The sequence below is a fragment of the Misgurnus anguillicaudatus genome, chromosome 22 (assembly GCF_027580225.2).
Source record: "Misgurnus anguillicaudatus chromosome 22, ASM2758022v2, whole genome shotgun sequence".
Classification (NCBI taxonomy): Eukaryota; Metazoa; Chordata; class Actinopteri; order Cypriniformes; family Cobitidae; genus Misgurnus; species Misgurnus anguillicaudatus.
The window spans coordinates 12897219-12910448 of record NC_073358.2 but is presented as its reverse complement, the minus strand read 5'-3'; the positions used below and the strand labels follow the sequence as shown (position 1 = coordinate 12910448).

Here is a 13230-nt window from a genome sequence, read left to right as displayed (position 1 = left end):
TGACGGACGACTCTGATGTCTGTGCCAAATTTCAAGAGTTTTCGAGTATGTTAAGGCTTCCAAAGTGCCCAAAATTTGAGCAAAAACAATAGGGCTTAGCACCTCTTCGGTGCTCTGGCCCTAAAAATAATAATTTGAGCAAAAACAATAGAGCTTCGCAACTTTCGGTGCAGGGCATTCTGGCTTGCTCCTCGGTGCTCGGGCCCTAATAAATTCGAGCAAAAACAATAGGGCTTCGCACCTTTTGGTGCAGGCCATTCAGGCCAACTTAAATAATCAGGAACATCTCAAACAAAGATGGCAATATAGAGGCAAAGGTTATGGATTGCAGGTTGAAGTGGCAGTGGTTTTAACTGGAAGTAGTTCTTAACAAGTTATTTAACAAGTAGCTGTTAACATGACACTAAAGATAGTCAACATTTCTGACTACCCAACAGTGCCATACAAAAAGCTATAGACTCTTGTACCAAGGTAATGACATTCTGTAGTAGTCTTTGAAAATACCACAATATACTATAGGAATATTGTATGAACATAGTCATTTACTACACTGTCAGAAGTAGTTTTTTTCTACATATAACATATTCGACAGCTGTTACTGGGGCTATACACCTTCATAAAGTGCATCTACCTAACGAGTTTATATTAGTACCTCAAAGGTACATATTGGAACTAAATGTATACTGTACATATCTGTAGCTATTAGAACTTACTGCATGCACATATGAAGAGTTTCGTTTCGTTTTTTCAGAAATCTTGTTTTTGGATGTGCATTCCAATTAATATCAATTCAACTGCAGTTGGTTTGTTTTGATTTAAACCTTCATAACTTAACAAATACAGCTAAGTAGCACCATAAAACTAATTAAAAACATGATAACATAAACATGTTTTGACAAAAATGTTAAAAACGGATTTATCTCGTTTTGCAATGAAACTCTTCATATTTTGAATTTTTTTTTCTAATAGTGAAATTTTTTCTTTTATGTTCAGGAATGCTTCCACCTCCCTTTGTTCCAGATCCTAAGATGGTCTATGCTAAGGACATTGATGATGTGGGAGCATTTAGCACCATCAAAGGTGTTGTGACTGACAACACAGACAATGAATTCTACAATGAGTTTGCAACCGGAAATATTCCAATTCCATGGCAGGAGGAGATGATCGAGACAGGAGTGTTTGGGGAGCTGAATGTCTGGGGACAAAATGGAAAACTGCCAAATGATCTGGATCCCAACTATGTGGAAGCGAAAGGTGGGGGCTGTGTGATACTGTGAAAAAAAGAGAAAGCAAAAGAGAAACTAACGGCTGAACAAAAGGCGTGACAATGGAAAATAAGTTAATCCTTAAATTGATTTGAAGTGCTTAAGCAAAAAGACATAGAAAGAGGAATATATATGTTTTGTAAGAATGTTCTACTTAATTCTTTTTGACATTACTTGTAATAACTGTGTTCTACTGGGATACGTTCCAGCCCACATCCTTGGTTTACGTAGGCATACTTTTCTGTTAAAAGGATGATGACAGTATTTAGCAATGATGGAAATGGAATTTTCTTAAAATGTACTTAAGATTGTTGTGCTATGTTGTTATTTGTGTTTGTACACGTACAGTGTTTAATTTATGAGGGGTTTTTGCAACAGAGGATGTAAGCATAGAAAGAGGAATTGAAATCTAGTTAATGTTAAATGAAGGAACAGAAAAAGTAACCCGTATCGGCTTAAAAGTAATAAAGGAAGTAAAATTAATGTTTACTTTCATGGTTCACATACATTGTTTTAGACTTTCCAGGAGGTGTTTACTGTTTGTTAACACATTCATTTTTTGCATAAATGACACGTTACGTAAAGTATAGATATATTGCAGTCTGACAATAAAAAAAACTGTCAATAAAATGTTAATGTAGGAGAAAGTCCTGTGTTTTGTTTTTGTTTTGGTGGAGGTTGATTAGTATAAAATTACCTGCTTCTGAAATGTTGAACTGGGAGACTTCGGTTGTTCCAGTTGAGATAATCTGTTCTATATGGCAATTCATTTCATGGCATTTCCCTAATTTACATATTTTGTATAAACAGTGGGCACTTATTTTCTTTCTTATTTTGAGGTAGTTTTTTTGTAGTTTATGCCCCGGAACAACATCTAGAAAAAATGTAAAGCTGACAAGCTATGTCGGTCTTTCAGCCAGAAGTGCCAATCCTTTATTGGCAAAATTCCTTTACCAAATACCCAAATACTGTGTACAATCAAAGCAACAGTGCATTGTGATATGTTCTGCATCTGTATACATGGGGCAAACAACCCTCATTTTACTGTAAGAATCCTCAACTGGTGTGGTGACCTACTTCCCATTTTCAGCCATGTGGAAAGGCTAGTGGCCATGATCTGAAAGGAGAAGTACTATCATTAGTTACAACTCTGGCACTCGGAACATTCGAAGGTTAAGATAACACTCACGCCAGTGAAGGTAAAATATTTCTTTACTTATTGTGTATGTCTTAAACCAGTCAGTCTCAATAAGTGTTCATAGTAGCACAGTAAAGGAAATATTTTCAATTCAATTTTATTGTTATAGCACTAAACTGTATTGTGATTTAATCAGTAAAGAGCACAAAACTTTATATCTTGTTTTTAGGCCAGTGAAACACCACAGAACAGTTTGACTTAAGTTTTTCAAACATGAGTCGACCAAGATGATGAACATTGAAGAAAACACAGAATTGTTGATGCTTAAGGTGGGACAATGTATGCAAAGATAACTTTCGCTAAAACAGATGCTGCATTTGGCAGTTTAATAGTAGTGTATCAGTGAGTCTCTGGACCTGGACATGAAACTTTTTTTAGAGCATCAAATGATGGATAATACAAAAGGAATCTGTAACACCTCCAATGGGAAGCCTACCATTCCAAAAAAGCCCAATCCTCCACCAAAACCAAATCTCAGTGCATTACACCACCCATCAAGTCACATTCGCTCCACTAGTAGAAAGGACAAGGCTTTGTGTGACTTAAAGCCAAGGACCGGGAAGCAAATAGCAGTAAGCTGCAACAGTAAAGAGCACAGACACGTTACAGATTTAAACAAAGATGGAAGGCCTTGGGTGGTAATAAATGGATCGCAGAGCACAACAAAGACAGAAGGCCAATCACAGGTTAATTCTTCATTGTCAAAAAAAGGTGAATATAGACTATGGAATAAAAACTGGATAGTAGAGGGAAAAACACATCAGCTGGCAGCAGACCATGTGGATGTGGGCCGATCAGGTATTTTTCTTAATTCTTTTTTTTACATTTGTGCTTTGCATGCCTAAAAATATTGCAGGATGCTACAAATTTTAAATCTCTCCAATAGTAAAGGCATTTAATTTTGGTTACTGTAATAAAGCAATATTATCACATTAACATCAGGTAGATTTAAGAAACAAATGAGGAGCTCAGATGCAAAAGCCGCTAAACGCCACCTCTGTCAAAAATGAGATAATGATGAAATACTTTCATTATATGGTTTCGCTTCAAATCCGCTTAATTACGGCCTCGGGGCATTCAGAAATACCACCCGTTTTGTTGTCAGAATCTATTAAGAGTCTGATTAAAACTTACAATTCAAAAAAAAAGGTACTTAAAAAGAAAACATGGCAGACGCATTTAGAGGCTTTTGCATCTGAGCTCTTCAAATGTTACTAGGAATATGACCATCATCTTACCATCCTCTTTTCGCTCAGCTCCTGATGGCAGCGATGTAGTTAACTTGGCCGGTGATACCATGGAAAAGCATCAGTGCGCAACACCGCCACCTACCCATTCAGAGGAGAAACACTGTCACTGCATTTGCCATCTTCACAGACCTGGTATGAAACTAGTCTGGGTACCTTTACAGATGGAGGACAAAACCAGCATGATAAGCGTAGGTGAAAACGCAAATGCACTTCGAAACACTGAAGGTCAGACGCACAATTTTACAAATAAACCAGAGATTTTAAAGCCAACCGTCAATGGAGTCACTAGGCTGCAGAACAGTGCATCTTCTCAACATCCAAAACCGCAAGCTTTGCCACCATGTATAAATTGCCAAAGTTTTTTACTTCACCACAGCCCTAACAAAATAGCAGCCAGTGGGTTAATGTGTGGTGTTGAGTCAACTGAAAAACTCTCCAAACCCCCTCTACCAGCAAAAACCAAACATCTTTCAAATAAGCATAGTTATGAACAGTTGGAAAATACTGATGCTCATATATACCTGGATCTTCTGCCATCAACTGACAGTAAAATTACTGCCCCACCTGTGCCCCCTCGACCTCCTCCACGACTTCCTCCACGTGGTGTGCCCAAAAGTAAGAGTGAGCGAAGGTCTGCTCAGCCCGCACTGGCTTGTGTGGTCTCACCTCGTGGAGGTCGTCCACCTATCAGAAAATGTGAGAGTGTAAGATCATCTCGCCCCATATCTGTGCCAAACCCACCAGGTAAGAGTAGATCAATTTATGCAACTCATAATGATTGCTGTACTAAAGCAAAGTAGACAAAGCTGTTTTAATGGCTCAAAACATTTTAGACATGTAACTGTCAAGTGATAAGGTGGATAATTATGGAAGCGGCAAAGTGTTCCTTGATCAGTGTCGGGTTTTGTTTTATTACTAGTGTAGCATTACTGCCGAACACTCAAAGGTCCAACGCTATTCCTAACTCAAGCTAACCCCACACTTTAATGTTAATTCAGTAATTTGGGAAAATTATATTACGGTACCGAAATTAATTTAAAGATCAACTATTTCATTGCTAAAAACAATGTTATTTTGTGTATTTGGTATAATAAAATGTGTTTGCGTGGTTATCAACTCCCTTCTCACGTATATGACATTATGACATTACATTCAGATGTAAAGATTTTAGCACAAAGAGACATAATACAAATTGATGGGAACAGTAAATATAAAAGTCAATAAGATTGTGTCACTGTTTGCAGGAGCTAGCAAAAAAGTCTATATTATTTTGTTTGGTGGATCATTGTGCACACTCCATCCAACATTTTTTGTTTTGTGGCAGTGACGTTGAACATTTAGTCAGATAAAAGTAAGATAAGAGATGGTCTGCTATTGTCATGTTGATCTTGAGACATACCACATGGTTGTGATTACCACAGATTCCCATCAATTTACAGAGTTCATCATCTGGTGGACTGTACAAGGTTGAGCATCAGGCCGAACAAGATTTGGGTCTGTCAGTCATGGGTGAAAGAATAAGACATGGAGATAAAGTTAATATTAGGCTGAAGTTTGCTCCAAATCATGTAAAACATGATTTGAAAGAAGTTTTAATATGAAAGTTACCTGTTTTTGTAAGTAAATTGGTGAAATACTTATTCATAAATTGAATTCATATAAACCACTGTTATCAAGACAATGGCCGAACTGCAACTATCCAACTTTTTAGAGCTTCACTCATAATCCACCTACAACAGATTGACAAAATAATAAGCAACTATTACAAGTAAATGTTCCACAAGAACACACAGAAAATCTCCAAAATGTTTAAACACTAAATAACTATTATTTTGATGTCAGCAGTGAAAGAAACATGCATCAATCACCTTTAAAAACAGGATGTGTCTTTATCAAGTGGTCATACGCACTGCCTTCACTTCCAGCATAAGCAACATACGAAAACTCTGAAATATCAATAATAATATTTTGTGCCACATTCCTTTGATAATTATGTTTAATAAACTTAATGTACAATTTACATGTAAATGCTTTTTAACACTTTAACACATTATCCTAAGTCATTGTTAAAGCAGAGTACCCTAAATACATCATTTAAAACAGTATGAAGCTTACCTGTTATAAAGGGAATGAAGCTTAAAGTACAATAAGAACACACAAAACTTTAATTTTCAAAATGTTTTTAACAGTAAAAAAATATTATTTTACTATCTTAGCTGTTTCTGTTGTTAGTCTGCAGGCGGTTCAGCAGGACTGATGATTCAGGGCTTTTACAGGTGAAACTTATCAGGAGGCAGCTTAAAAAAACTGACTGGACAAAAAAGGTGGGCATTAAAGAACCATTTCAGCAAAAAAGAGTTCTTTAGTAAGCTATGGTTCTATATAGAACCTTTGCCATCGTTTAAGAACCTTTGAAGAACCATTTTTCTTAGGAGTGTATGCTGCTTAAACATGCTGCTCACACATGCAGGATAAGTGCTGTAACCTGTTAACATCAGCGCTTAAAGATTAGTCCTGGAAACGTGCAGTTCACGTATGCATTGTGTGAAACTGAACTTAACATTTATGTGTCCGAAACTGCCGAATGTGTCATCTATTTACAAATATATCTATGCCCCAGGTGGTGTGAAAGAGTGGAGACAGGGACTAATTCGCATATTCATTTAAATTGTCCGAGCTGTGGAATTAAGTGGAGGCGGGACTAATTTACAAATTAATAAATCCACGTACACTTAATAAGGCAGGGCTGTAGAGTTACATTCAAGCTGTTTTAAAGGAAATAACTGTGACAGGTAAAACTTTTATACATGCTATTATGATGCTCAAATATTCATTTTAAATTATTCAATTCTTTACTACAGGAAGACTTTAATTAACCCTCATAAGACCCTATATTCCTGTATATGTTATAGTCCCTTGGGGGTAAAAATGACCCCAGAGATTAAAAGAGTAATGTCAAAAAATATATACATTTTTAATGATACAAATAATATATCATTTTTTTATTTACTTCCCATCTATACATTACAGTTTTTTTCGCTTTGGTACTATTTTCGCAGGTGGGGTGTACATTTTCAAAACTCTTACAGGTAGTACAAAAATCCAAACTGATCACACTTGTAACGCAACTGGTTATTCTTGATGTAATGCTTTCAGTAAGTTGCACATGTTTTCAGTCCACATAATCATTGTTTCAAATTCAAGATTATTGTAATATGTAATGAGAACATTTGGTTTAATCACCGAAACATAACGGTATGATCTTCTTTCAGTTTAGTACTTTTAACAATCAGTTCATCCAACAGCAGACAATGCAAGATACATGTTTCAAATCAGCCTTAAAAGTGCTTAAATAAATATGCTACAGTACTATAAAATACATATCACACAGTTTTACATTAGGCAATACACTTACATTACATAATCTATAATTTCCAAAATATCCATCTATCTGTAATCAAGGAAAGGATCAATGAAGACATCTACAATCATTTGGACAAATGAGTTTTTATTTTTCAGATATAATTGTAACAGGTATAATTTCTATAATGTAACTAAATGAGAACAAAACATACAGTTTTTTCCAATTGCTAACACACAATTTTTCAAACTAGTCTGGTTTTATCAAAAATGTATCCTGCAAAATGAAGCACTCCAACCTAAACTACATATAACATTATCAAAATCAAACTTTGACACAAATTGGAACACACTTCATTCATATTACCAGATTTTTGTCTAACCAACTACACACAGTTGGGCATAATGAAAAGTGCACTTTTCTTTAGTATGCTTTGCCATAATACTAAAATATGTATTAGATTGTTTACATGCACAGAAATATTTGCAGATACACACACATGCTGTTGATTTTTTTTTCACCAAACAAGTCACAACGCCTCGTCCACATCACAGGCAATATATTCCCTTGCCAGACATCGAGGGAAGAAGCGCCTTGAGCGCCTTATCCATCCCTAAATTCCACCAACATCATTCTCATCACATTCCTCTTCCATAGCCTGCAAAAGAGACATGCGCACAAAGGGCTGCTGGTCATATACCTTCCATATAACTCTTCTATGGGGTTCAAAAATGGCGAGTATGGTGGGAGGTATTGCACGATAAATGTTTGGTAGTCAGCAAACCAGTTTTGGACTGGGGCTGCACGATGAAAGCTCACTTTGTGCCATACTACAACATACCGGTTTCTTTGGTCTGCATCATTCATACACTCTGATGGTATGAGAATGTTGTGGAGTCTTTCTAGAAATGTGAGAATATGGGCTGTGTTGTATGGTCCAAGGCTGGCATGACGGTGGAGGACACCATCCATATTGGAGATGGGAGCACACATTGTGATGTTCCCACCACGTAAGCCAGGAACATCTATAATGGCTCTGTGGCCAATGGCGTTCCTGTGGTCTTTTCTAGTGCTTACATTCTGATGGAAGTGTTAACAATTAACCATTCAGGTGTTTGGGCAGGTGGCACATATATTGGCCATTTAGCTCGTGTATTGTCATTTTGAATGGTAGTGTTTTGAAAAGGCAAACATGTGACTTTATGTCAGATTGTTGTGTCTTGTGCAGAGAACCGTGTTCAGTGCATTTAAAAAGTGCCATTGTGAATTGCAAAATGTGTGTTAAGCAGAAAATGTGTTTAGACTTTTGGAGACTTGAGAAGAGGTGTTGCTCTCTGTGTGTCAGTTTAAATAGTTGTGCTGTTCATGTCATTTTAGTGTGTTAGCAATTGGAAAAAACTGTAATATTTAGTGCACACATTACATTACTGTAATTTGGATCAAGCCTGTCTTGAGCATTTGGCTGTAGATTTTCGTCCACCTCTTTGAGCTCTCTGTTGGTTCCCATGCCCACCTCTCTAATAGATCCCTTGTCCACAAGCTCTTCTTATTCCTTGCTATCTGTCCTGCTCCATGCTGAAAGAAATTGCCAGTGTTTACACATGTATCTTGCATTGTTTGCTGTTGGATGAACTGATTATTAAAAGTACTAAACTGAAAGAAGATCATACGGTTGTGTTTCAGTGATTAAACCAAATGTTCTCATTACATATTGCAATAATCTTGTATTTGAAACAATGATTATGTGGACTGAAAACATGTGCAACTTACTGAAAGCATTACATCATGTTTTGAAAGAATGACTAGCTGCATTACAAGTGTGATCAGTTTTTATTTTTGTACTAAGAGTTTTGAAAATGTACACCTTACTTGTGAAAATAGTACCAAAGCGAAAAAAAACTGTATTTCTGTGGTTCTCAAAATCCATATACTGTATATTGCTGAAATTAAAATATATAGGTTTACCAAATGGTTCAGTGATTAACCATTAAGATCAGTTGGATTTAGTGCTGGTCAATTACGCAAATGAGATGAGAAGCATATTAAAAATATTGTGAACATTGCATGGTGAAAGACAATTACGGTACTTCATATGAAAGGTATTTCTTTGATGACACAATGATTAAGTGTGGTGAAAAAGTGAATGTATAATTTTGTGTGTTGTACTAAGTCAATTGAACATGTGGTTACATGTTTGAAAAAACTGACTATTTGATGATCTGCTTTGAGTTTTGTACTAACAGTTGTGAGGTTTTACCACATACTTGTGAAAAGTACCAAAGCAAATAAAAAAACTGTAATGCTGTGTTTTGGGAGATGTGAAGTACTTTTATACCCGTTTACCCCTCAATTCCTCAACTACACCATTAGCTTGCCTGAAAAATATAAACATGTTATGAAAAATCACATAAATTATTATCTAAATTTGATTTGATTTTAAAATTGTTTTTAGATATTGATCTAGATGTTATGTGTTGAATTCAGCCATTTGGTGTTTAGAAAAAAAAAACAGTTTTATGGTTACAGTTTAGGAAATAAATCACTTCGACCAGCAGAGGCCCATAGAGACCCATTCATTTCACTAAATGTGGCCAACTGCTCAACATCACTACTTTGTTGATACATTTTGTGAATTTATGTATATATAAACATAAGAAAGGACACTAAAAATAAATATTATTTCAAATAGTAGAATTTTTTGTAGTTTTTGATGCATTTTGAAATGTATTTTTTTGCAAAATGCCACAGAAATTTGACTGAATGTAAGTGTGTGTGTGTTTGCCTGTGTGTGCCTCCGTGTGTGAATATTTTACATCTTTGTTTTGCATCTGTGGCTGTTTTTTGCCAAATTCTATAAGAAATGCTCTCTGTGGCAGTCATACCTTTGTGTGTTTGTGTGTGTCTGTGATTGAGCATGTATTTTCTATGTAACATTTGTGCTCTGAAATTATTATTTTTGTGCATTTCTAGTGGGGTCAATTTTACCCCCAAAGGGACTAATTAAGTGAATTTTTTACGCCTCTTTAGAACGACCGAATCAAGCCCAGTTTTTTTACATTGTCAAGGCCTGATATTTATACATGTATTTGTTTCTTAGGTGAGAGATATGAGAACGGTATTTTTGAAGAATGGGAGACTATTGACAAGAACGAGTAAGTTTACAAAATAATTTCTAAATATTCAAAATATGTATTCAAAGTGCTGGAACAGATAATTTTTTGAGGGACCTGTAGAAGTTGTCCTAAATTATCACACTAGAGACTCTGTAAATGTCAAAAAGTTAACTTGGGTGATGGTCAGACCTACTCCTCTGTGCCAACACCTACTCCTTCCTAATGTTAAAACCTGATTAATCCAAATTTTAAGGATTTGAAAGATATGTTAGTTACATACGTAGTTCATTTCTGACTGAAAGAAACAAGGGATTTAAAATTACTTTCTTGTTTTAATGCATTCAAAGTTCGTAGTAAAATGAATAAAAGCCATTAATTTGCAGTCAGCTTAACCCTTTTGTTGGGGATGTTTTCATCCACTAAGGGTTTTTTAGTCTTAACCACTTTATCTGGGTTGACAAATTTTTCAAAAATTAAAAAACACACTGTGGGAAAATTTACTACCCTTTTATGTTATCAGTGGATGAAAACATCCACTGAATTAAAAGGCTGTAAAACTGTATCTTATTAAAATGCTTTCAATTTTTTTAATCAACCTACCAAATCTTTACAAAAATTCTATGATTTTAACTCTTTATTGCCAAGTTCATAACTGGTATCACTGATTTGGGAGGAGAAAAACACATAATTACAGATTTTCAGTATAAAAAGAGATTGTGGACTGGATTTTTTTTAACCTTTTTCACAATCTTTGGCATGTCAAAGATGAGTAAAACATTGGCTTTGATACATTTTTAGTTTTTGTGCAGTTCAGTTTTTTTCTCCCTCATTTATTGTTATTGGCTGTTTTTGCCCCATTGACTTTTTTTGGGGTGTGTGGGAGGGGTATGCAAAGCACCACTTACTATAAGGTTTAAGTGTCACACCCATCATACATATAAGGTACACCAATGTTTAATTGTAATCATTAAGTATTGTCGTTGTCAATTGTGTCAAAATGTTTTTTTTTATATTGTCGAGTTGAGTTTCAGTTGTCCTTATCTTAACCCTAGCCTTGAGTTAACCATAGAGTTAACCAAATATTTTATTTTTTAATTGTAAATCTTAATTATTTGAGCATTTTAATTTTTAAATCAAATTTGAAACTGTTAACTTCAGTTAATGCACCTCAAACTAACATCAATTACTGTAATGAAATAAACAAGAATTAAATACATGCTTATATACAATATATTGTTATTTTTTTTGTTCATAATGCATTTACAATTTAATGTGAACAAATACAACCTTTTTGTAAACCTTGCAACCTTTGTGTTACAGAAATGTGTATTTCATATTATTCAGTATACATAAACAAATAATTCAGGTTTGTTCTGTTCACAGTCATAGCTCTAAAACAGTATGAATATAAACCCTGAACGAGAAACTCGAATCAAACTCGTGTACAATTCGACATAATAATGTTATTAAAGGTAGAAAAGTGATTTAGTTAAGAGCAGTGAGAGATTTTACCTCAATGCTGTTTGATTTACACGAGTGACAGACAGGAGCAAAATTAGGTAACTTCTCCTTTAAGACACATGCGTTTTCTCTTTTAGCTGTTTACTTTCTCTTAAGATCTTAATGGTCGCGTTTATAAGGAAACTTGCAAAAGCCAGGAATTTTGATGCATGTGTGTATTTAAGGTTAATACAGCGGCAAAAATACTCACAAGAAAAATGAAAAGCAGATGCGGGGGCTTGCACACTTCTTTCAAACAGAAACAGTGCGGACATATAGCACTGTTGTTTGTGTTTCAACGGCTTAAAATCACTTAATCTAAAAGTGCCGTGCTAAAATACTTGTACAAATGTTAAAAGTGTTCTAAGCAAATTCACGCATTTTAGACCATAAAACTTTTTTTGTTACATACAGCAAACATCTCCTCACTATTTGCTTGCTGCCTGTCCACTGATCAAACTGTAAAAACGCGATCTTTGTAGACAGCCCAGGCTCCACAAACTGCAATTAAAACAAAGTGGCCAAACCTACCACCAGAAACCATAACAAACTCTTCCAGCCAATAAACGACAAGAAGGATTTGGGGGTGGGGGTTGGCAAGTCCATGAGAGCACGGAAGGGAGGGGGAGGAGTTAGCTATGCTCCGTTTATTTGAAAACAGTTCAAACATCAACAAAAAGTGACGTCACACAGATTCGCTTTGAGCGCCTTTAAGCCTTTGTCACCATGCGTGCAGCAACTTGACGTGGGCACGTAACCTCGAATGAGAAAATACTACGAGTTAAGGGTGTGTGCTCAATCTACACAGACTGCTTAAACTTCAGCAGCAAATAAGGTGATTGTATTTGTTATCTACTCCGATTCACTCAGGTCCTGTTAGCACCGTATATATTTTTAAACTATGCTAGATGAAATTAAAACATGGAGAAACAAATATTAAGCAAAAAAAATTATTACCAAGTCAAATTGCGTTTGTTACCTTTTACTACCTTTCAAGGGCCTTAATTTTGGTAGATTGTTTTTTTCACAATAATTTTGGAGGGTCACAGAAAATGTATTGCAGGCGAAGGGAGGGTCATGTCTTTTTTGTCAACTGATCTCATAACACCTCCAGCGGGCCCTCAAATACATAATGAACAGTCCCTAACATGTCATTTACAAAAAAATCTCAAACACAAACTTATTTTCAAGTTCACAACAAAAACTTAGCAGCATCTGCTTTAATCATGTAATAACATTGTAATACCTTATATAATTAGGTTACTTTCATTGCCATTAAAGTGCAATTACTGAACATAAACAGGAGCTTGATAAAAATGCTCATTTTAGAATTTCATTTGGAACTTATCTATTTGTGCAAATCAACTCTACATTTATTAAAATATATAATACAAGCTTATTTAAAAACATACTTTATTCTTTTTTTATAAATATAGATTCTTTAGGAAATAATTAATTAATTCATATTTAATTTTTATTTGTATGTATTTTCTACACTTAAGTAAGGTGTCCGTATTTGTGTAGGGGAGAGCAGGGACGAAAA

General features: G+C 35.2%; 2 protein-coding genes and 1 long non-coding RNA gene across 7 annotated transcripts in view; 2 read left to right on the top strand and 1 right to left on the bottom strand.

Moving 5' to 3' along the window:
* grk1b (G protein-coupled receptor kinase 1 b) overlaps window positions 1-2047 on the top strand; it is an 81074-nt gene extending 79027 nt beyond the window's left edge. The window contains exon 8 of the mRNA XM_055201027.2: window positions 994-2047. Within this exon, the coding sequence (XP_055057002.1) occupies window positions 994-1277 (284 nt within the window). The 3' untranslated portion in view covers window positions 1278-2047. The remainder of the gene's footprint in view (window positions 1-993) is intronic.
* Window positions 2048-2167: 120 nt separating this feature from the next.
* Window positions 2168-5650, bottom strand: LOC129441197 (uncharacterized). 5 transcript variants are annotated; one of them, XR_008643382.2, is made up of 8 exons: window positions 5582-5650; window positions 5322-5443; window positions 5113-5209; window positions 4235-4397; window positions 3985-4091; window positions 3702-3866; window positions 2900-3040; window positions 2168-2382 (listed from the first exon to the last, which is right to left on the bottom strand). It is a non-coding gene; the product is annotated as an uncharacterized lncRNA (long non-coding RNA). The 5 variants fall into 5 exon arrangements; XR_008643386.2 differs by lacking the exon at window positions 2900-3040; XR_008643384.2 differs by lacking the exon at window positions 2168-2382 and having other exon boundaries at window positions 2897-3040; window positions 3950-4091.
* arhgef15a (Rho guanine nucleotide exchange factor (GEF) 15) overlaps window positions 2826-13230 on the top strand; it is a 59314-nt gene continuing 48909 nt past the window's right edge. Inside the window, exons 1-3 of the mRNA XM_055201021.2 lie at window positions 2826-3261; window positions 3720-4457; window positions 10172-10226. Coding sequence (XP_055056996.2) covers window positions 2826-3261; window positions 3720-4457; window positions 10172-10226 — 1229 coding nt within the window. The remainder of the gene's footprint in view (window positions 3262-3719; window positions 4458-10171; window positions 10227-13230) is intronic.